A 20,954-nucleotide genomic window follows, 5' to 3' on the forward strand; every position below is an offset into this window, starting at 1 on the left:
AAAAAATATTGAAATATGAAATTTCAAATACTAAAAAAATTCTTAATTTGGGAAGGGTTTTTTTTCAAAAAATTTAACACCTGGCAACGTAAAAAAATCATTGGAAAACAATGCAATTGCACAAAAAAACTCAGAAAATGGACTTATTGATTAAAGCTAATTTATTTTCATAATAAATATTGTATTTTCTTATAAAGGAAAAAAAACACAAGAACCGAGACTTATAAGCAATATATTGCTGTCTTGGTTCGACCTTTTCAGTTCCAGTTCTAGCAGTTCAAAAACTAGAACAGCTAGACTGATAAGCGTACAACTTTGTATATCACTCAAGAAAAATTCATCAAAATGCTAATTTCTTCATCTCTTAGAACTCAGTGAGTTGGATTGAGTTACATATACAAAAATTCATTTTCGTATTTCAATAAGTCCGTTTTCTCGTGGAATGACCAATTTATAGATACATCTATCATCTAGTGTACCATGAGTCATACGGGGTACTGTGTTCTGCAATTATTAATATACTAGCGGTATTATCCAGCATTACCTAGAGTTATTAGGCGCCAACGAACAGACACACCTAATTAAGATAATATAAAAGATGGCTCCCCCGGAAATATCTCCATTTTTCATGAGCTCACTCTCACGTAGTTACTCCATACTTAGATACTACTCCTCAAGAATGAAAGAATATTAATAATAGCCTGATAAATTTTATTTGACATGACGGGATGAGCCAATGAGTACTTTAGTCTCTAGAACGTTCCGTATATATCACATATCTTTGGAAGGTCAATACTAATTAAAAATCATGTGAATGAATTCTAGTGGCCCATCTATATGTCAGCTCACAAACTTTTCAGCCGACCTAATAGGTAATGACACCCAATCACCAACTCCCACACCGCACCTCCTTTAGCCTTGGATATATGAAGTAGTCATTTTTAAAATGATCGGCCTTAGTAAATGTTGTTAATATGCCTGGATAATAAGTTAACTGTGTGTAATCATTGATAACTTTGTGATAATAACTTATCAGCTGTGTCCAAAGGTGTGTGGTTTTTTTTTTTTTTTTTTTTTTTGGGGGGCTTGATTTTTGCAAAAGTTTTAAATTTAAAATTTTTGCTCGGGCCTTCATTTTTTCAAATAGTCTTCTTTTAGAAAAGAAAACTTTAAAAAAGAATGTTCTGCTAGTTTTCCCATTTGAATTTTTTCCTGCTAAGCAATAATTTTGGGTCATAACAACAAAAATTCCTTGATTAGGGGGAGGCTCAATCCCCTCCATCCTAAACCCTGCGGCCACACCTACGTAGGCTTCAAATTTATGCGTCTAGATTATAGACAGTAGACATATTCATTTATTAAACTTTTTTTATTCCTAAGTGGACCTATGAATAAATTTATCATAACCCGGACCTCACTATTGAGTTATTGGTGGAAGTCCCCCTCTTATGTAAGTAAGGGTCCGTCGAAAAGTCATTTCAAAGTATAAGAGATGGCACTATTGGCGCAAATCGAGGTTATGTTTAGTTAGTAGCATCTCTTGGAAGAATATACACCAACTTTCAGCTAGATTGGTCTATTTCTTTCTGTTTGGGATTCGTTTGAATCGAAGAACGGTCTTCGCCTTTTTTTTGGGGGGACAGATTCGTTTAAGTGGACTTTATTCTAAATTTGGTATTTTCTATTGAAAATACATAGTCAGTCTAAATTCTCTATAAACAAATAGAAATTTACTGTTGCAATATTTCAATATTTGACGAAATATTGTTACATAATGTACGTTATATATTATGAATAAAGATTCGAGAATGGCTTTAGTATATATTCGAATTGATTTAAGTGAGCGGAAGTTCAAGTTCGTAGTAGAAAACTGATGCTACTGAGTGGTGTGAGGGAGAAACATCTTCACATTTTTGCGTAGCTCCGAAAAATTATCTCATCATGAATTGAAGAGAAGCAGTATGAGAGAGAAAATAATGGGGGAATATGATTATATTCTCATCAATCAAATAAGGAATCTGTACTATATTTTTAGTTCATTCCGTCCAAAGGATCCATATAGAGTGTGTGATCATTTTATACAAACAAATTGTTGACAATTAGTGACGTTATGACTGTTTCCTTGAACAAACTTTGTTTCTTAGCTTTCAACTTGATGTGCTTACATTATGGGTATGCCAATGAGGTTTTTCGGGACTGTACAAGACACCTATACGACAGAGTTGTGCGATTTGAATATCTATATTACGAAGGCTATTGGATGTATCCATACAATAAACTTCGAAACCACGGCCCTAGCTACATGTATAACGAAAAAGAATTTTGTGAGTATTGCTTTGGAGGAACCATTTAGGCCCCACGTATTTAAGTCCATTGCAAAGAAAAATCTACACACACACAAAATAATATTTTTGTAACTGAAAAAGATCATTTTTTTCATATAGGAAGTAGTATACAAGACAATGAATAATCAGAGAAAAATTAGGGAAAATCTTGAAGGAAGAAAATTCTCCATGGGGGAAACTATCAATTAATATTACAATTGCCCTCTCTCCTATTCATGCAATATTTGACCTTTTTTAAGTTGATAAGGAAGTCCTACTTATCTTCACCTTTATAAAACATAATATGTATGTATTTAAATACATACATATTGATATAATGTGCATTTTAATCTTTTTAACCATAAATAAAAGCAGGTATATGAGAAGGTTTTTTAGTCTACATCAGTTATTCTATATTACGGGTAGGCTGTTAACAACACATCGGTGAATCATGGAATAAGGTCCATAATATTATTTCTTGCCGTATTCAATATTTTTAATAATTTTTTAATTTGCCATACAAAATTTGTTCAAATACATTTTAACTGTTTCGAATCACTTTGATCCCTGGACAATGTCTATTTAAGAGATACTACAGGGATTAATTAGAATGGAAGTTGGTAACTTTTTTGTATTTTCTTTTCTAAAACCAGGGATACTGAAGCAACATAAAGTCCTCCCTCTTTTTTGTATCGCAGAATTATCTTAAAGTGTCGATCAAATATACTGTTTTCTTATAAGTTACTACCAACGTCAGTTTAAAAGAATTGTGCCATTTTTTTCATTGTCACTTATCCATGTTTTTTTCCTTGGAATTTTTTGCTGACAGTATATGATGTGTACAGGTTACAATGTTGTACAAATTTTAAATAGTGCAAGTTTTAATTTATATAATGTATTGTTTAATCATACCACCCACCATTTTAATTAAATACGATACGCTGATGCTAACATTTCATTGACGTCATTTTATAATGCATTTATAATTAATAAAACATTGGGGATTTGAACTTTCAATATGGCCCACAGAATACTTATCAATTAATACTTTTATATCCAACAAGTCAGATTAATAAATGTACCATTTAATGGAATTTTTTACTCATTTAGTAAAAATACTTCTTCTAATTTTTTGGTTGCAACTTGTACAAAGTTCAAATTTGTACAAGATATATTTATATAAATAATATAATATAATATTGTATATACATATATATATATATATATATGATATGCTCCAAATTACAAATTAAATGTAACAAATAACAAAGACTCTTCCTCCTTCCTTAAGTGAGCATGAAGGACAGACTAATTGACTCAATCAAAAAAACAAATATGTATTGATTTTTTAGGTTACTCAATTAAGTACAAAGTGATTGATGCAAAGGAAAATTGAGTCCAAATTTGTTTTGTACTTATTGTTATGTCTGTCCTATTTCAGACAATGCCAATGATATGAACACCAATGCATATAGAGCCGCCATTCATAAAGTCCACGAAAGAACGATATACGAATCCTCCAATGCTTTACCTTTTTATATTAAGGAATGTGGTGGAGGATGGGCATGCCTTGAATCACGCCATAAGGATTGGAGATTCTATTACTTAGCCATTACAACACGGTCAACTGAACCTGAAGTTGAAATGCAATGGTCTCTAAATCCTCAGGTGAGTTTGTACAACTTTCATTGATATCAAGGATTGTTATTTGTTATATAATACTTTCGTCTTAGGTGTCTGGAACTCACATGCATAAAATAAAATGTACGGATTGTAATAACTTAATGAAGTGTCAACTCATACATCAAACTGGTCTTAAGGTAATGAGTATTGAGTAATAAGCATATCTGCATATTACATTTGCCAAAATATATATATATATATGTTTGTTTTAGAAATATTATTCAACTCGACAAGGTTACATCAAGGCTTGTGCCAGTTGTGGAGAAGAAAGTTGGTTTTATTGGCGCCTCGTTGCACCCATTCCATCTGATCAATATCGAATATCTGCAGTATCAGACTGTAAAAGGAACGCTTCTTTCGCTGTTACAATGTATAAAGGTTCCAGCGTACAAAACACATTCAAGCCCTACTATTCTAGGTGGGTCTTCAAACTTATGTGTACCCAGGGAATTGACGATTCTTGCCTCATTGAAGGGTAAGACACTGAAATTCCTTGACTCTTACTTCTTTAGTTGAATTTTGAGAATCAAAAAACGCAAGGAAATAATTTTGTATAAACTATATAGTTTTTAATACAAAGCAATTGGATCATTTTATGATCTGCCATATGTAGAAATTACTTATCAAACAAAATGAAAGACAAATCTTTAAAGAAAAATCTTAATGAAATTACTCCATTATTTGATTATTTTGAAGTGCACACATGATTTTTTATATGATTTGATTGTTTTTTAAAGAAGGAGGGAGATCAATAATTAATTACTTAATACCAATATTAATAAATTGACTTAGTAATAATAAATCAGCCTTCAAGAAGCAGTTGTCATTGGAGGTTATTCGACGAATAGAACATGATATCAAGATAATATCTTATTCGTTTAGTCTAAACATGGAAGAGTGATTAAATTGAATTGGAAGGTTATATCTGTGTCTTTATTGTAATCGTCTTAAACCTAATAGTCTTACACCTTTGTGCATGATACCTTTCCTTTACAGTTGAATTCTTCTAGAACAGGAAAAGTACAACTTTTTAAAATAGAAAAATTCCAAAAATTTAAATTTATCAATATCTATAAAAAGTTAATAATAAAGTACCTCTAAATAGAGGGGTTATTCCATATATTATAGGTATATGAGTAAATATATCGACATGGCTTGTCACCAGGTAGGCAAATGTACTCAAAATCTCTGGCCTTACCTACATTATTAAAATATTAAGATTTCTGTATGAATGAGTAGATATTTTTTTTCTCAAGAGTCTTCAATGCCACATCCCTGATTCAATTTCACAGTACTGGGTCTGGTGACAACTCCGATTCACAAATATGTATGGCAATGTTTGAGACATTATATGTTAACTAAATCTATTCTGAAAGGAAAACTATAATGTATCTATATATAGTTGGGTTCAATTAATAATTAATTATTTGTAAAAAAAACCTTTTTTAAATGACTTTCGTCAGTCGTATTAATTTTAATTTATTTTAATATATATATATTTCAATATAAAACCTTATAAAAAATCAAATTTAAAACAAAATATTTTTTTTTTAATGAATGGATAAATAATTTATTAAATTATAAACTTTTTGACTAACAATCATAACATTAACAGCCATTAACACATTCTAACCGCGGATATTTTTTGAAATCAGCTTCCCTATCTTTCATTTTATCTATATTTTTTGGGTCTTGCAGCGTCGAAGATATGGCTTTTGAGTTTAAAAAAGCCTTTGAAAAAGCAGCCGAGCTACGGAGCCTTACCTTCTCTCAACAATGGACAATGTCTGATGACTCAATTTACAATAAAGAAACATCAGTCCAAATGGGGCTCTTTAATGTTCCGCCCGCGAAAAAGTTTTCAATTCGACAATTGCACGGGACTTACGGGCCGTTTTTAATAAAAACTGCACACTATGACATTTATCAAGAGAGTTGTTAAGACATGAATGAAACAAATACTTATTTAATTATAAAATTAGTTATTAAATTACTAAATTTAAAGTGTAAACAATATAATAATAACTTTCGACTATATTTTTTTTACAATCACTATATTTCATATTTTTTACAGAAAAGTACAAAGCTTATGTAAATAAAAAAAATTATGTACAAATTGTATACATTCAACATAATAAAAAGTGGTTTGATATTTATAATTTATAAAAAAAAATAGTATTTATAATAAAAGTTGTATCTTTCTATCCAAATTTAATGGAAAGGAAACAATATGTAGGAACAAAAAAAACATGAGATGCTCTATAATAAGAATCATGATATGTGTTAATTCAGGTTATGATAATATTTAAGGTATTATTTACATATTAATTATCAAAGTCCTATTCACAAGTATTTATACAGAAATGTACATACTTTGTACAATAAAATTGACTAGATTCTATAAAAAGATGATAAAACAAGATACTTAGAGTCAAAGACTAAATATCTTGGATAAAAGAACCTAATTATAATTGTGATTAGGGATGAGAAAATGTCGAAATCCTCTTGAGCATACATTCAAAAAGGAGTATAAGCTTGTAGCTTGCAAGATATTAATGATCTAATTAATGATTTCTCCCTATTTAGAAAATTCAAACGTATTGGCGAGCAAATAGTCCTTTAGTTATTATAGTGATATCTTTCAGCAGATATTATGTCGTCTAGCTATCAAAGGTGCCATAAACTTTTTTTTTAATTTACATTCACGAGGATTAAGACAATTTATAGATCCATATTTATGATTTTTAAACCCTTTTCTCCATTGGATACTGCTTCTCACGAGCAATTTCCTTTCTAAGCATAATCCTACTCTCTACTATGAATAAAACACCACTGACAAACTCCATTACAACCCCTACAAATCCAAGTCCAAAGGACCAGGATATATAATTATTTTCCCAGTCCGGCATATAGTCTCTTCCATCCCCGTATATACCAAAAACAATTAGGGCAACGGCTCCAAAGCCACCTAAATTTATTTTCAAAGATATTACTTAACTTGACATAAATATTATTTTTTATCAAAATTACCTGAAAGAATGAGATCAAAGCCAGTCCATCGTAACATTCTAACGCGGTAGTACTCATCGATGCATAGAAGATAAATAAGTACTAATACGATAGATAGGAGCATTGTCGTAAAGCAAATTGTGAAAAAAAATTGAGTCGCCACGAAAAAAGCTGTTGAAAAAAAATAGATTATTAAATTGTATTGAATTTCTTATGAACATAGTTAATTACGAGGAGCCAAAATATTCCTTATATTACTATATCCCTCTGTAAAGGGATTGTAAAGCCAACGACATCCAGCAAAATATCGTTCATTCTTCAGGTCATAAAAATCGGGAAGAGACCTGAAGCAATGAACCCAAAGCCCCACATGAGCTACTTTACTCTGATAAAATCTTGGATCACTTTCTAACCAATAAGGAGTTGTAAAGGCAATTGTTATAAAAGTAGATGCAGTGGTAAGGACAAGCATTGCCCATTTTCCTGATTTTGTCCATTCACGATCCACATTTGTATCCGGAAGAATATCATGTGCCAACCCCATCTTTCAAAGAAAGCTTATAGATAAACTTCTAACTGAGGTTATCAAACAACAAAACTAAGAACTATACCTCTACTACCTGCCTTTCAGTAACCGTCAGATACAATAATTTGTAGCATTACTACAATGTATAATATTTATATATATCTCATCAGCAGACTTTTTAACTTCAACTATGAGGGTAAAAATGAATGGAGGGTTGGCTTAGTAAAAAAATATCTATGTTATGTCAAATGACCTAATTTAATTTTACTTTCATACGCTTTAGAATAATTTTGACCTTACATGCTTTATTCAAAATAGCATACAATATCATAAATTAATCATCAAAAATTTGTTCATTCTTACGTGGCTGTATTTCATGTTGAATTATGGCATATTCTTCCAGAAGGATATGCTTACAACCATAAAATCGTGTATCATATTGATGTCTCATATCGTGAAATCCGTCAAAGCAAACTTCCCATAGTCCTACAATGTAATTTATTCGTTAAATTATGAACATAGATATTATTTTGTAGATCTTAATAGAGAATATTAACCTAAATTGGTAAATTTAGGGTTAGGAACACGCTCCGATGGAAATGATTGAAGCCAATATGGAGAGAAGAAACAAATAGTGATAAAAAGGGCTCCAATAGATGAAAACCCAAGACTCACTTTGAGGTTCTTGGATAAAAATTCTATCTCGTCCATTGCTTATTTCTTCTATAAATTACTGCCTTCTCCTTGGTTATTGTTATCAAAAGAAAAAAGTCAGGTATTACATTAATACCTGTAGCAAGAGTCGGTTGAATTTCCCGGGGATTGTATTCAACAATTTCTGAGTTCAACATGTTCGTGACATGCATTGTATCTTAAAATTCGGAGAAGGCATCCGTATATATATATATATAATATAAATCATTGTCCTGAAAATGTCCTTTCTCTTCAAAAATATTTTAGAATAAAATGATTGCGAAAATATATATTATTCATCAAATGTAAGAGGTAGATATCATAATACAAACATTAATTACTCATCAAATAACGCATAATTTAATACTGAGGAGTCGATTGAATATCCTCAGGATTATTATTAGTTGAGTAAGTGAGGGGAGGTTAGTCTGCTTTATTCCGAGGAGGAATACAGAATACACCTAATAGAACGTAGAAAATAAGATATGAATTGCTTTTCCTTGGAAGGTGTGAATAAAGTTGAAGGGGTGAACTCATGATCTAGCTTATGATTTTATGAATCATATTCATATTTAATTTAGAGCTAGAGAAGAAGAAGAAGAAGAAGAAGAAGAAATTGCAGTGGCTCATGATGAAATTGAGGGAAAAAAGGAGAGAGTAGTTCAGTAGGTAGAGGGAACACTCAAATAAATATGGAAAGATATCTTCTTTTGGCGTGCACTTATTTTGACTGAAGTGCAACATAATTTTCTCATATTGAAATTAATATATTCTGTAAATTGAAACTTTAACAACTCATAGTCATAATCATATATAAAACATTTCCAAAAATAATAAAACTTTTAAAATAGAAAGTTTAACCATTTCAATGAAATATTATATATTTTTAATTCAACTCAAGTTTTATAATAAAACACATGAAAATGATTTTTTTTTAAATCCAAAAATTAATTTTAAAAAAATTAAATATTAAATTTTTTGGATTTTTTTTTTTAAATCTACAGCTATTTACAAAAATTTCAAAAATCAATAGATTTTCACAAAAAAATTCAAAAATTAATGGGTATTTATAGAGTTTTTTTAGGAAGGAAAAAAATTAAAAATTAAATTTTTTCCCAAAAAATTTCCAAAAATCTATAGCTCTCCACAAAAATGTAATTTTTTGAAAAAAAAGGTTCAAATTTTACTTTTTTTTTTGCTCTGCTCCCTAATTTACCCTAATGATAAAAAAATTATATTTAAAACAAAAAAAATCCTTTTCTTTTCTTCATCCTAACCCCTGCGGATACCCCTGAATATATGCTGAGATAAAATGGAGTTAATTCACAATTCAATCCAACTTTTGGAAAAAAACTAGCAGTAAAATAATTTTTTTAAACAATTTTCATTTTTTTATTTGCATGAAATTGGCTGTTCGTATAGCTAGAAAAAAAAATTATTCTAGATATTGAAGAATTTTGATGCAATTAGATTGAAATAAATGCTGAGTAAGTGGTTATTTATGCACGGACACTTTGCTGAGAATATTTTTGCTGAATGCCACTTCGGTGAAAAAAAATAATATGAATTAATTATTAATTAATAAGCTATTAATTATTGCAATTCGTGGTAAATAACTAAATGCTTTATCTTTTTACATAGAAGTAGTGTAAATATGAATTATAATTACATAGTATATCGCCGGTGCAGAAATGTATTTAAATGTGGGGGATATCATAGCCCAGGGCAGGGTCGCGACCAGAATTTTTATTTGGAGGGACTTTTTTACGATTTAGACACAATTTTTTTATATTATGAATGCCAAATTTAACATATAACTTTATTTTAATAAGAGACAAAAAACTATTATTTAACTTTCAGTGTTAAAATTTTTGGAGAGAGACTAAATTTGAACAATTAATAATTTAAAATTTTTTGGGAAAGACGAATTATAGTTAATGCGATAACCACAATGTGGTTCCCACGATACTGCGTAGTATTGAAGCATGAATATATTTTAAGCAGTGGTCATTTGGCAAAAAGATTTTGGACAAAGTATCCCATAACTGTTTTATATTTATTTATGAACATGTTAACATTTCTTTGCACTCTTGTCAAGCAGCAAAAAAGAGCGCATTCCATATTCATTTGAATGATTTCAGTGTTCTCTGAGTGAAGTAGGTAGCTGCTAGACAGCGATAGAAGGAATGAAGAGGAGGAGGAGGAGGTGGAATGCTGCAATGCAAGTGGAATGGAAGGTAGATAGAGGAAGAGAGGGCTGAAGCTGGCCTGTACTAAGGACTCCTCCTTTTTCTCTCTTTGCTGTGCCTGTACCCCTCAATTTGCTTGAGTTGAGTTTGTATAAGTTGGTAGTGGTGGTCATGATCGGTGACTACTGATGAGTGATTGAGTTTGTTGGAGGGTATTTTTGTTGGACGGAATTGTGTGTGTGTGTGAGAGAGAGGTGAAAGGTACGGAGGGGATGTGGTTGGAGGCTGGGAATCGGATGTGTCCTTGAAGTGCGACGTGTTGAGATTTGGCAATGGAGGGTGGATTCGTGGAGGTGAAATCCAAATTTGACGCCGAGTTTCGTCGGTTCAGCTTGGACCGTTCCAAGTACCCTAGTTTTGAGTCATTTCATAGCCGTGTGCAGAGCCTTCACTTGTTGGACAAAGTGCCTTTCACGATCGCTTTCATTGACCCCAAGGACAACGATCTGTTGCCCATCAACAACACGGATAATTACCAGCGCGCTCTGGTGAACGCGCGGCCTCTTCTTCGATTAGTCATTCAACGTTTCGGCGAGTTTGAAAAGTCTCTGCTGCACTCGCGGTCCGAAGGGCTGCATCGCCCCTTGCTCTCCATCCTCGCACATAATCCATCCCCAAGATCCTTGATTTCCATTTCGAGACCCTCCGAGTTTCGACAAGTCTCTGCTATAATCGATGTGGATCTTGTTCCAGATACATGCAGACGTGTACGACTTCTCAAACATGGATCCGACAAACCCCTTGGATTCTACATCCGCGATGGAACCTCTGTGCGTGTCACGCCGGAAGGCCTTGAAAAAGTCCCGGGTATATTTATTTCACGACTTCTTCCTGGAGGACTCGCAGAAAGTACAGGGTTACTAGCTGTCAATGACGAGGTATTAGAAGTCAATGGCATAGAAATTGCTGGGAAATCTCTGGATCAGGTCACGGACATGATGGTTGCAAATAGCTCTAATCTTATCGTTACGGTCAAACCCGCCAATCAAAGAACCACTCTCATCCCTCCTCGACGAGGCAGCTTCTCAAGAAATTCTCACGGATCACTCCTCTCTAAGACTTCTTCCAACCATAGTGCAGGAGGATCTGATCACGACGATGAAGATGAGATACGAGATCTTACATCTCTCGACTATGCCGCTGCAGCGCACTCCCATTCGAAAAAACAAGTGCTTCACTTATAAGCTACGATCATCTTTTAGTCATCTCTTTTATATTGGCGGAAAACACCGACGACTAATTCGTCCATTCTTATTACTATCATATACATACATACATATATTTTTATTTTTATATTATTACCCAATCAAAAATGATTTCTTCAGTGAATGTGTGTAAATATATAAGTATTCTATCTTTTTATTTATTTGTTTTATCATTCACTATAAGGGGAATCTTCTTTTATCTAGATTCCCCACTCGTTTCTAGAATATTTTTTTTTAAATCACAAAATGATGCTTTATGTACTCTTTAGATGAAAATAAATAAAAGATCAACTTTAAATAAGTTCAATTCAGATCCCTGGGACTATCTATTTCCTATTTCTAAGTGTTTTCTTATTACTTAGTTGCTTATTAGTCACACCTGACTCATACTGTGTCGATAAGTTTATAATATTATGTTAACACTTGAACGGATATGTCCATCTGTCAATTTAAGTACAACAATTATATAAAAATCATATACTAATTGTAGTATTTAAGGAGTAATTGTATAACCCATTTTCTTAAAAACGTTTATATTAGGGGATATACGTAAAATATTTTTCTTCCCATAATGAATGCTTCTAATTTTCCCACTGATGTACGCAATCGTTTTTGCTTCAAACTAGGATAGTGATTATTCACCCTCCACACGTCCAATTTTCACAGGCAAAATTCAAGTTATAAATTAACTACACTGTTTTGTTCACAATTATAATTCTGGAAAATATTTGCTTCAACTAAAAATAATTTTTCTTCGTTTGATATTGAATTTTGGTTTCAAGATGATGATCTAGTCTATAAGTATATGATTGATTGATTAAGACATCATTCACTTTTAGTGAATACCCATGTACTTTTTTGTTTTTGCTTCAATGAATATTCAATTCTTGGACAATTTAAGTCATAGTCTTTGATTCCAAGTGCGAGTTAAGTCAACGTGTAACAAACATTTCATTACTAGAATTTCTTTTTTTTCAAAAATATTTGTATTCCGTTTAATTGTCATTAAATAACAATGATTAAATGGATAAAATAGAGTAAATTAATGTTTAAATAAATATTTTAGTTTAAAATTAATTTAATGACTTTTTTATCAGTATTACAAATATGAGACTTTTCTAAAATATAACCTTATGTAAAACAAATCTTTGAACTTACTAGAATAATGTTTAAACTAAATGCTACTTAAAAAACATTAGAACAACTAAAAAAAGACAAATCAGTCCGTAGTTTCTTCCTTGTACATCTTATACCGATGTATAATTAGTCTAGAAAGTCCTTTTATACCGGAGTATGATCAATGGAAAATATTTGGTAAATTCGGCGGCATAAATCTACGATTAGTTTTGTGGTAAAGGAATCCTCAGAGTTACAGCGGTGTATCTTACGGTAGCTGATATCAAAATAGTCCTTATATTTCTTCGTTCCATCACTCTATCTTTAGTGAATATTGAGCAATAAACGTTTTACAGTTACTGATTACTGCACTAACTGTTTTTTCCTTATCTAAACTCTGCCTCTCGTTAGTTGGAATACCAATTAGTAGAAACGCTCCCCAAAATCTTCAACGTGTTAAAAATTAAGCAATATAAAATCTTTGATTATTTTCAAAACTTGAAAGTGAACAAAAGCTTGTTAGAAATCTTTGTATATTGGCCCACTTTCTTTGCAATATGGCGATAAACTAATCATATTATTGGATATTTGAAATCAAGATGTGAACTTCCAGCCATCATTGATTCCTTTCTGAGAATGCATTGTCATTATTTCCTATGTTTGAGGAAGATCTACGCTATTTGTGTAACCCTTAGTGATCAGAGAGACTTGAATTACTTTTTGAACATGTCTTAGCAAGTTTAAGGGACCAGTTATTAATTTTAAAGTCCAAGTCGAGTCAAAAGTTCTCAAATTAACAACAAATTCGAGATTATTCTTTAAGTTTTCTCTTTTGATATTTGATCTTGATATTTTGAAGCATATGGTTTTTTACTTATTTTTCGAGATACTGGAATAAGGTTCTATTATAATCCACTTTAAACATTAAATATATTGTACTCAAGAGGAACTGATACGCAAAAATGCCCTGTAACATGAAAAAATCAGATGCTATTCGTTTGGTTGATAATTATAATAATTTACAGTCGATTTATTTATTATGATCTAAAATTAAATTTCAAATTTAGTGATTATTTCTGTAAATTGTGGAAAAAAGCTGTTCTATCTAGAAAGTTACAAGTTTGTGAGAGAACAATATCCCTATTCAAAATACTTTTCGAAGAAATAAGCATCGGGACACTCTAGACGTTTATAATACATTTTCTCCAATCGCACTTTCTTGAATCCTTTCTTCGAATAAAACTCGATTGCATCTTGATTAGATGATTGTACATACAAAGACATAACCTTCTTCTTCGGGATCAGATTCAATAACTCAGATCCAATACCTTTTCTACGATAATGCACTAATATACCTAAATTTAGTAGATGTACTCTGTCTTGTGATTGACTCCAGGAAATCAATCCAATTGGTTTATTTTCAACATAAGCTAAGGTACAACCACATTTGTCACCTATAAATGTTAATAGTTGAGTTTCAAATTAGATTTAAATATTTATATATCAAAGTTACCTGATATCATTTCACCAGACACTAAACTCTTAAAAAAACTAGGTGCATAGCTAACGGGGAATAACATCAAGCATAGCTTTTTAAAATCTGATTTATTTTTGGTGCTAATTTCTTCAAACCTAACCATCTTGGAGGATCCTGAAACGTAAGTAATAAATATATTAAATATTACTAGTGGATTTAGGAGACTTACCCGTCTTTACGCATTTTAGATTTTTGAAGGGTTTTGAATTTATTATTAGGATATTTTGTACTTACAACAACTACAGCTCTGCTATTGCCGATTAAAAACAAGTAAACAAAACTTTTTCTTATTCAATATCTGAGAAATAAAAGGCCTATATATAAAGTGTGTCGATAAGAAATTTCTTTGCTTTTGTTTACATTTGTACTGGTGACGTCACAGAGGACCTAATCTAGGGGGAAATTCGATAAAACTTTAAAATGGTATTTTATTTTCTCATCAGACAATACTAATAGTTTAAATTTTTACCCTCCGACGATTACGATAATAAAATTATCTAAAAAAATTTAATTAAGGGTTGTTTTTAATGAAAAATGGGTCAGATCATCAATTTTCAAATAAATATATAAAAATAGTGGACATCTGATGTATTTCTACAGTTCAAATACGCCAAGTACCTCTAGAAGAAGAAAATTTTGGAATAAATATACATAATTCTTGGAATAATATGAGTTAACCTGGGACTATATAAAGGGGAACTTAGATCTTATTTTCATACTATAGGTATAGAAGAAGAAGATGAAAAAAGTATGAATAGTATTATGCAGTTATATCACATAGCATTGAAGGGATATATTAAGTCATTTATAAACCTTTTTCAATACATTTATTTTAATTAAGAGAACATATATCATTATATTAATCTTACATACCTATAAATTTTTAATAAATGAAGAAATGAATAACAAAGCTATTTGTCAATTTATTAGAAACGGGAGATTCCTGTTGTATTGAAGTGTAAAAAGCCACATCATTTTGATAAATATATTACTCAAGTTGGATTTAGACATATCTTTCAAAAAAATCTCGTAAATGAAGCTAAAAATAACTTACACTCGGGTAAAAAAAGGTCGAATTCTCTTGGTGTAAATTCCAGAAAAATTATCAAGTAATCTTCTATATCTTGAATTTTCATTTTGTTTCGTTTAATAAAGGATTTACTCTAAAAAAAATCTGTTTTATTCATATCTTAAAATAATAATACATTTTTATAATATATACATATAGGTATAAATCAAAGAAAATCAGGATAAAATATAAATGGTTAGCTTTTAATTTTGAATGTTGGTATCTATGTCATTAATGAGTATTTTTAAAATAACAAATAATTAAATATAAGAACTGTTATGGGAAACATTTATTAATAATCTTTATTAGTGTGGAAATCCTAAATCTTCATGGGGGTAATTTTCCAATATGGTGATAAGCAATTGTGTTTTTTTAGAGGATGATTAAGACTAACTAAGTTTCGAAATTGCAAGTCTACAGAAGTTAAGAGGTCACTTATAATTTGATATCAAATAATCACTTAGCACTCAACAATTTAGAAAATCTATTTATGCAGATAACTGCAAAATATAATAAGCATTGCATGAGAAAGTATAAAGAAAAAAGGCTGCATATTCATAAGAGTCTAAGATTCACTTTTACTTTTTTCCAAGGGATTTCTGTCATATATACATCAAGGAAACGGAAGGTTTCTTAACAATGAAATTTTTTTCTCAGAATAAGAGACGAAGAAATGTCGACTTTGGAAGGAACAGGCTTCAAGAGTTTCAACAAAGGAGATGATGTTGATGAGAAATGATAACTTTTTGTTCATCACTGATTAATTCATTCGGGAATTCTTTCTTTTTGTAGAACTCTCCAGTTCATAAGAACTATTTATATGTAATATGAGAATGGAATATGCTTTTTAGACCTAAATATCGAAAAAAAGAGAAGCACATTATCTTTTCAAGTCTAAAATCCTCTTGCACTTGTTTTCCAATGACAAAAGAGACTCAGTAGTAATAAAGAAATCAAGGCTGAGATTGAAGTGTCCAGGTTATATTATTATCCGTAAAGACCATATATCACTAAGAATAAATGGAATTGATATAAATCTGATTGCGATGAGGGATTTCTGCATTATATACAATAAATCAAGGGATCTGAAAGACTCTTAATAATGAAATAGTTTTCTTAGAGTAGGAGACGAAGCAGAGTTGAGTTTCAAAAAATGAGCTTTGCATGGATGATGAGAACTCTCTCTGTTCCTAATTGTGTCTTTCTGTCGTTTTATGGAACTCCTTAGTTCTTATATGTAGAAGTATACGATCATTCCGTAGAAGATCTTGAGGAATTTATGTATAGAGGCAATGATTAAGGAAATCAGAAGTCCCTATCAGTGATCTTGACATTAAGAAATCCTTGCACAATTAACAATCCCTCCATAAAAGGAGATGAGATCCAACGAATGAACCACTTATTCAGTCAAGCAATTTCCCCTAAGAGTCGAGATCAGAAGGTGTTTGAATTGGATATTCGGATTCCTATCAATAGGAAGGATGTGGATCCATGTATCCGACTGCTACGTGGGAGAGATCCGTCCAAATGACCACGAATAAAATGTCTTTCCACGTAGTTCCAACTCCTCACTTCTCTCCTTCAGCTGTCTAATGGAATTCAAAGTCGTGCCTACTAGGTTCTATAGGTTTTGTAAGTCAAAAATAAGATGTAAGTCCCTCTTTATATAGTCCCAGGAGTTAACCAAGAGTGACACTGAATTTGGCTCCGTTGTGATGTCATCAAAAAGTTGTCTGCTAACGTAAACCAGACTGGGTTGCAAGTTTCTAATCGACACACCTAATAGTAATATTAGTTAGTAAGGTCTACTAGTAGTCCTTGTATATAGTCACCCTAGATATTAAGATGTTTAATGTAGCTGTTGTGTTTGGTGTACTAGTTCATAATTTAATTATTATGATAAAATCCGTAGAAATAAAAATTATAAATATTCGCCGACGACTGATGTAAATACTTTATACCAAGATTAATGTATTTATATTAACCTTGCTTTATACCTATATTCATAATATGTATGTCATATGTCCCTTCTGAAGCTAAATATGCTTCTACAATACGTAATTTAATATGTATACCTAGTTGCTTCATCCACAAATGTCCGATATAATCGGATTACGAATAGTTTAAAAAACTGAAACTGTCTGTAAATGACAAGTGTATCTTAATATCTGATAAAAATTAGTTTCACAAAGAGAAGAGACTGCAAAGGGAGTAAAAATTGAATTTATCATAATTTTGCATTTCATTTTAACATAATGGTATATAGTAGTAATCAAATAAAAAAATCCAACAGATTCATCAAGTCAATCGTGCTTTATTATCATTTAGGTGAAAATGAGATGAAAATAGACAAACTTATGGACGCCTACAACGACTATTCCAATGCATTGAAGTAAAAATCCAGATAATAAATAACTTATAAAAAAACATTTATTAATTTATAATTGCAGAAAAATAATTGAAAAGTTAACATCTAATCCCGAATTTCTTGGAAGAATCGAGCTCGAAAAAATAGCTACAGTATGTTTAAATCGAATCAACGAAATCAAATCTAGAATTCCGATTGTACATGTTAGCCTTATAAATTCAAAAGATATAATAAAAATAGCACTGGAATATCCACTTAAATCAGCAGCCTTACCCGGATTTAATTCCACCAAAGAAAAACTTTGGAACTTTGCTAAACAAAGATCCACTAGGTACTCAAATGCTAAGATATTTTGATATAAATACATATTATATAATTAATATTTTGTAGAACCGTTTTACTCTATGGGGTGAAGGAAAATGGTTTACATTTCTTGGCCAGAGCCAAATTAACGGAAATCTTTGGCAATTTTTACTCACTTTCCTACTTAAATCCAAATAGTATTGAAACTTTCATAAAATTGTTCCATAAAAAAAAATCAATATTTTGGAGTATATATTGACTCCATTGAGTCGTTTAATATGGAAGAAGATGCTCTATTAACTCTTTTACAAATGCATCATGTATATGTGATTGCAACTTGTTATAATTCAAAAAATTTGAGTGGAGTTATCATGAAGACATTTGATTTACGTACTACAGTTCAAGATCCTAGCTATAGAGATAGAAAAGATATAATCACACGTATTCTATTTCCACATGATAATTTAGTGACCAAAGTAAGTTAATTCTTCAACTTTTTTAAGAATTACAAAAAATAACACTATTTATTTTACAGAAGGAAATTAATAAACTCACACACATTACAAAAGATTTTAAATATAATCATTTCTTTGTAAAAGAATTGTCTTTTTCCACGATATCAAGCATGTCGTCTAAATATAACAATCGGTATTTTTTGAGTTACATTGATTTTCGCCAAATTTTTGAAGCAATTAAATATACTTATGGCAAAAAGAAAGAACGAAGATTGATCAATTTGACATATTGTGTTAATTTTATTTAAATAAGCAATGCAACATTGTTAGATATGCTTTACCCATACCTCTTAGGATAAGTTATTTGCAAGCATCTATACAAGAAAGTTTAATTGTTGTTATAAATGCTATAAAATTGTAAATAAATGGATTCCATAATTAATATTAAGACTTTGTTGTATTTTCAGTATACCATGAGGGAAGAACATGAGATATATCCAAATCTGTTTCATACGTATTAATATTAGACCCAGGAGGATCAAATGAGACATTATAAACGATATTTGGAGTAAGGATAATATCATTTTTAAGAGTTTTAAGCAAATTTTTCAAAAAACCCATACAAACATTAGGCTTCCATGTCACTCCTTCCAATTTTGGAATATCTCTAACAGAAAAGTCTTCAATTCTTCTAACAAAACCATCATCATCTCGAAAGCCACATACAATTGTAGTTATTCCGACTAAAAATGACTGGCACCACCATTTTAAAACCTTATATTTCACAAAATTTTGATAGTTACGATCATTTTGGAACTCTTTTGACGTTTTGAATTCAACAAAATCTTCAACATTGACTTCTGGTTTTTGAGACTTAAAGATGGCATCCATTTCTGCCCCATAAATAATTGCCATACCCTCTAATTCTGTGCGATAAACAGAATCATACTCTTCGTTTGTATTGATCACATTGTCCACGTTTGAGTCGGATGTCTGTGATAGAATATGCTCAAATTTATAACCCCATTCCATAGTTTTTTGTATAAACGGAGAGACTCTGTCTTTCTGGTTTCTAGCATACTCTGTTTCTTCTGCTTTTAAGTAAATTGTATCTCTATATTTTACCACTGAATAGCACCACGGCTCTCTTCTTTCATATGGTGTTTTCATAAGCATCGTTAGAACTCCACGAAATAATACGAAGTCAGGGCAGTTAGTTTGGGGATTTCGACGAAGCCATTCTAATGAAAGACAATGAGATCATTCAATCTTAATAAACATCATATCATATATGCCTATGATAATATTATATATATTTAATATTGTTACCAAGTAAGGATGTGATTCCTTCCCTTGCGGAATGATTCTCATCTTTTAATATAACCTTCCCTCTATTCAGATCAAGTGGCTTTTTATTTAGTGATTGCCTAAACCAATGTCTTGCGTCAAACGTCTTCAGGTAGGAGCTTGGATCCTCGATCCACTCTCGTTGTTCATTTTGTCCGTAAGATCCTAGGATTGAGGGTCGTTTAAATGATGGGAAGGAAGAAGAGGAGGGAGGGACGGGGATATAAGTGGACTTCATTGTTAAAATGTATTAGTGGAGAGAAAAAGCAGCGGTGCCGCAATCAAAGAGCCGATTTATGGAACAATGTGCCACGTCGTAGCATTCAATCTCTCTCGCAGCCTCTCATCCGAAAATAAACATAAAAAAGGCTCAAAATCAGTTTGTAGTTGGCGAATTCTGTGTCTATTCTTCCCAAGGTATATATAGTCACCTTGATTCTTCCCAACTTGGGAATTATTATCCAATAATTGTTTAGCACTGCTCACAGAGCTAATTCTATCAACATTCATAACATTGCTAGGGGGAAAAGAAGCAGAAAGATTGGCAGCTCACAACCAAATACAGTTTAAATGTTTGTCTCAGTGCCTTAAGGTAAGGCCTTGTAAAGTTAGTAAAGTCGCATGTATTTACATACGAAGTTTAATTTAAGTTTAGAAGTTTAGCTTAAGAGAATGAAAATAATGTAGTTTTTAGGAACTAGGTACATCTAATTCCCATGAAGTAATAATTATGGCGGATGAGTGACCCTGGAGTCAGAAGGGTCACGTGTATTTTCTCATGGAGTCGGTTTGGAACACAGCTAGAGAATATTTATCAAAGAATTTGGAGTCAAAAATTATAAAATAGCTGTCGGTTCGGAGCCAGGATTTCTAAATAATATAAATATAACCTCCAAAAACTTTTACAAATCATACACTAGAATAAAATACTGAATAAACATAAACAATTTCATTAAAACTACACACATCTAAGAATTAATTATTCTTAATTTATAGATTAGTTTGACATAATATTTTGGGATCTTGGCTCTGAGTCCAACCATTTGAATTATACGACTCCAAATCCATTT

At 31.2% G+C, this 20,954-nt stretch overlaps 4 protein-coding genes across 6 annotated transcripts; 2 read left to right on the plus strand and 2 right to left on the minus strand.

Annotated features, from left to right (window-relative positions):
* Positions 1-1,958: 1,958 nt before the first annotated feature.
* Positions 1,959-6,123, plus strand: LOC121117827 (uncharacterized). 2 transcript variants are annotated; one of them, XM_040712334.2, is made up of 5 exons: positions 1,959-2,324; positions 3,766-3,992; positions 4,058-4,144; positions 4,220-4,425; positions 5,706-6,123. In XM_040712334.2, exons 1-5 carry the CDS (start codon positions 2,111-2,113, stop codon positions 5,947-5,949), a joined length of 978 nt encoding a protein of 325 aa, XP_040568268.1. In that variant the 5' UTR covers positions 1,959-2,110; the 3' UTR covers positions 5,950-6,123. The 2 variants fall into 2 exon arrangements, with proteins under 2 accessions (XP_040568268.1, XP_040568267.1); XM_040712333.2 differs by having other exon boundaries at positions 1,984-2,324; positions 4,220-4,482.
* Positions 6,025-8,298, minus strand: LOC121117829 (uncharacterized). 2 transcript variants are annotated; one of them, XM_040712335.2, is made up of 4 exons: positions 8,100-8,295; positions 7,248-8,028; positions 7,038-7,187; positions 6,025-6,975 (listed from the first exon to the last, which is right to left on the minus strand). In XM_040712335.2, the coding sequence occupies exons 2-4, from the start codon at positions 7,558-7,560 to the stop codon at positions 6,752-6,754; spliced, it is 687 nt and encodes a 228-aa protein (XP_040568269.1). In that variant the 5' UTR covers positions 7,561-8,028; positions 8,100-8,295; the 3' UTR covers positions 6,025-6,751. The 2 variants fall into 2 exon arrangements, with proteins under 2 accessions (XP_040568269.1, XP_040568270.1); XM_040712336.2 differs by having other exon boundaries at positions 6,045-6,975; positions 7,906-8,028; positions 8,100-8,298.
* A 1,130-nt stretch (positions 8,299-9,428) lies between these two features.
* Positions 9,429-12,000, plus strand: par-6 (partitioning defective protein 6). Its single transcript, XM_040712136.2, has one exon. It carries the CDS (start codon positions 10,757-10,759, stop codon positions 11,666-11,668), a length of 912 nt encoding a protein of 303 aa, XP_040568070.1. The 5' UTR covers positions 9,429-10,756; the 3' UTR covers positions 11,669-12,000.
* A 6,813-nt stretch (positions 12,001-18,813) lies between these two features.
* On the minus strand, positions 18,814-20,389 carry LOC121117681 (decapping and exoribonuclease protein). Its single transcript, XM_040712139.2, has 2 exons — positions 19,867-20,389; positions 18,814-19,778 (listed from the first exon to the last, which is right to left on the minus strand). The coding sequence occupies exons 1-2, from the start codon at positions 20,120-20,122 to the stop codon at positions 18,982-18,984; spliced, it is 1,053 nt and encodes a 350-aa protein (XP_040568073.1). The 5' UTR covers positions 20,123-20,389; the 3' UTR covers positions 18,814-18,981.
* Between the last annotated feature and the right edge of the window lie 565 nt (positions 20,390-20,954).

Source organism: Lepeophtheirus salmonis, chromosome 5, assembly GCF_016086655.4.
Source record: "Lepeophtheirus salmonis chromosome 5, UVic_Lsal_1.4, whole genome shotgun sequence".
Classification (NCBI taxonomy): Eukaryota; Metazoa; Arthropoda; class Copepoda; order Siphonostomatoida; family Caligidae; genus Lepeophtheirus; species Lepeophtheirus salmonis.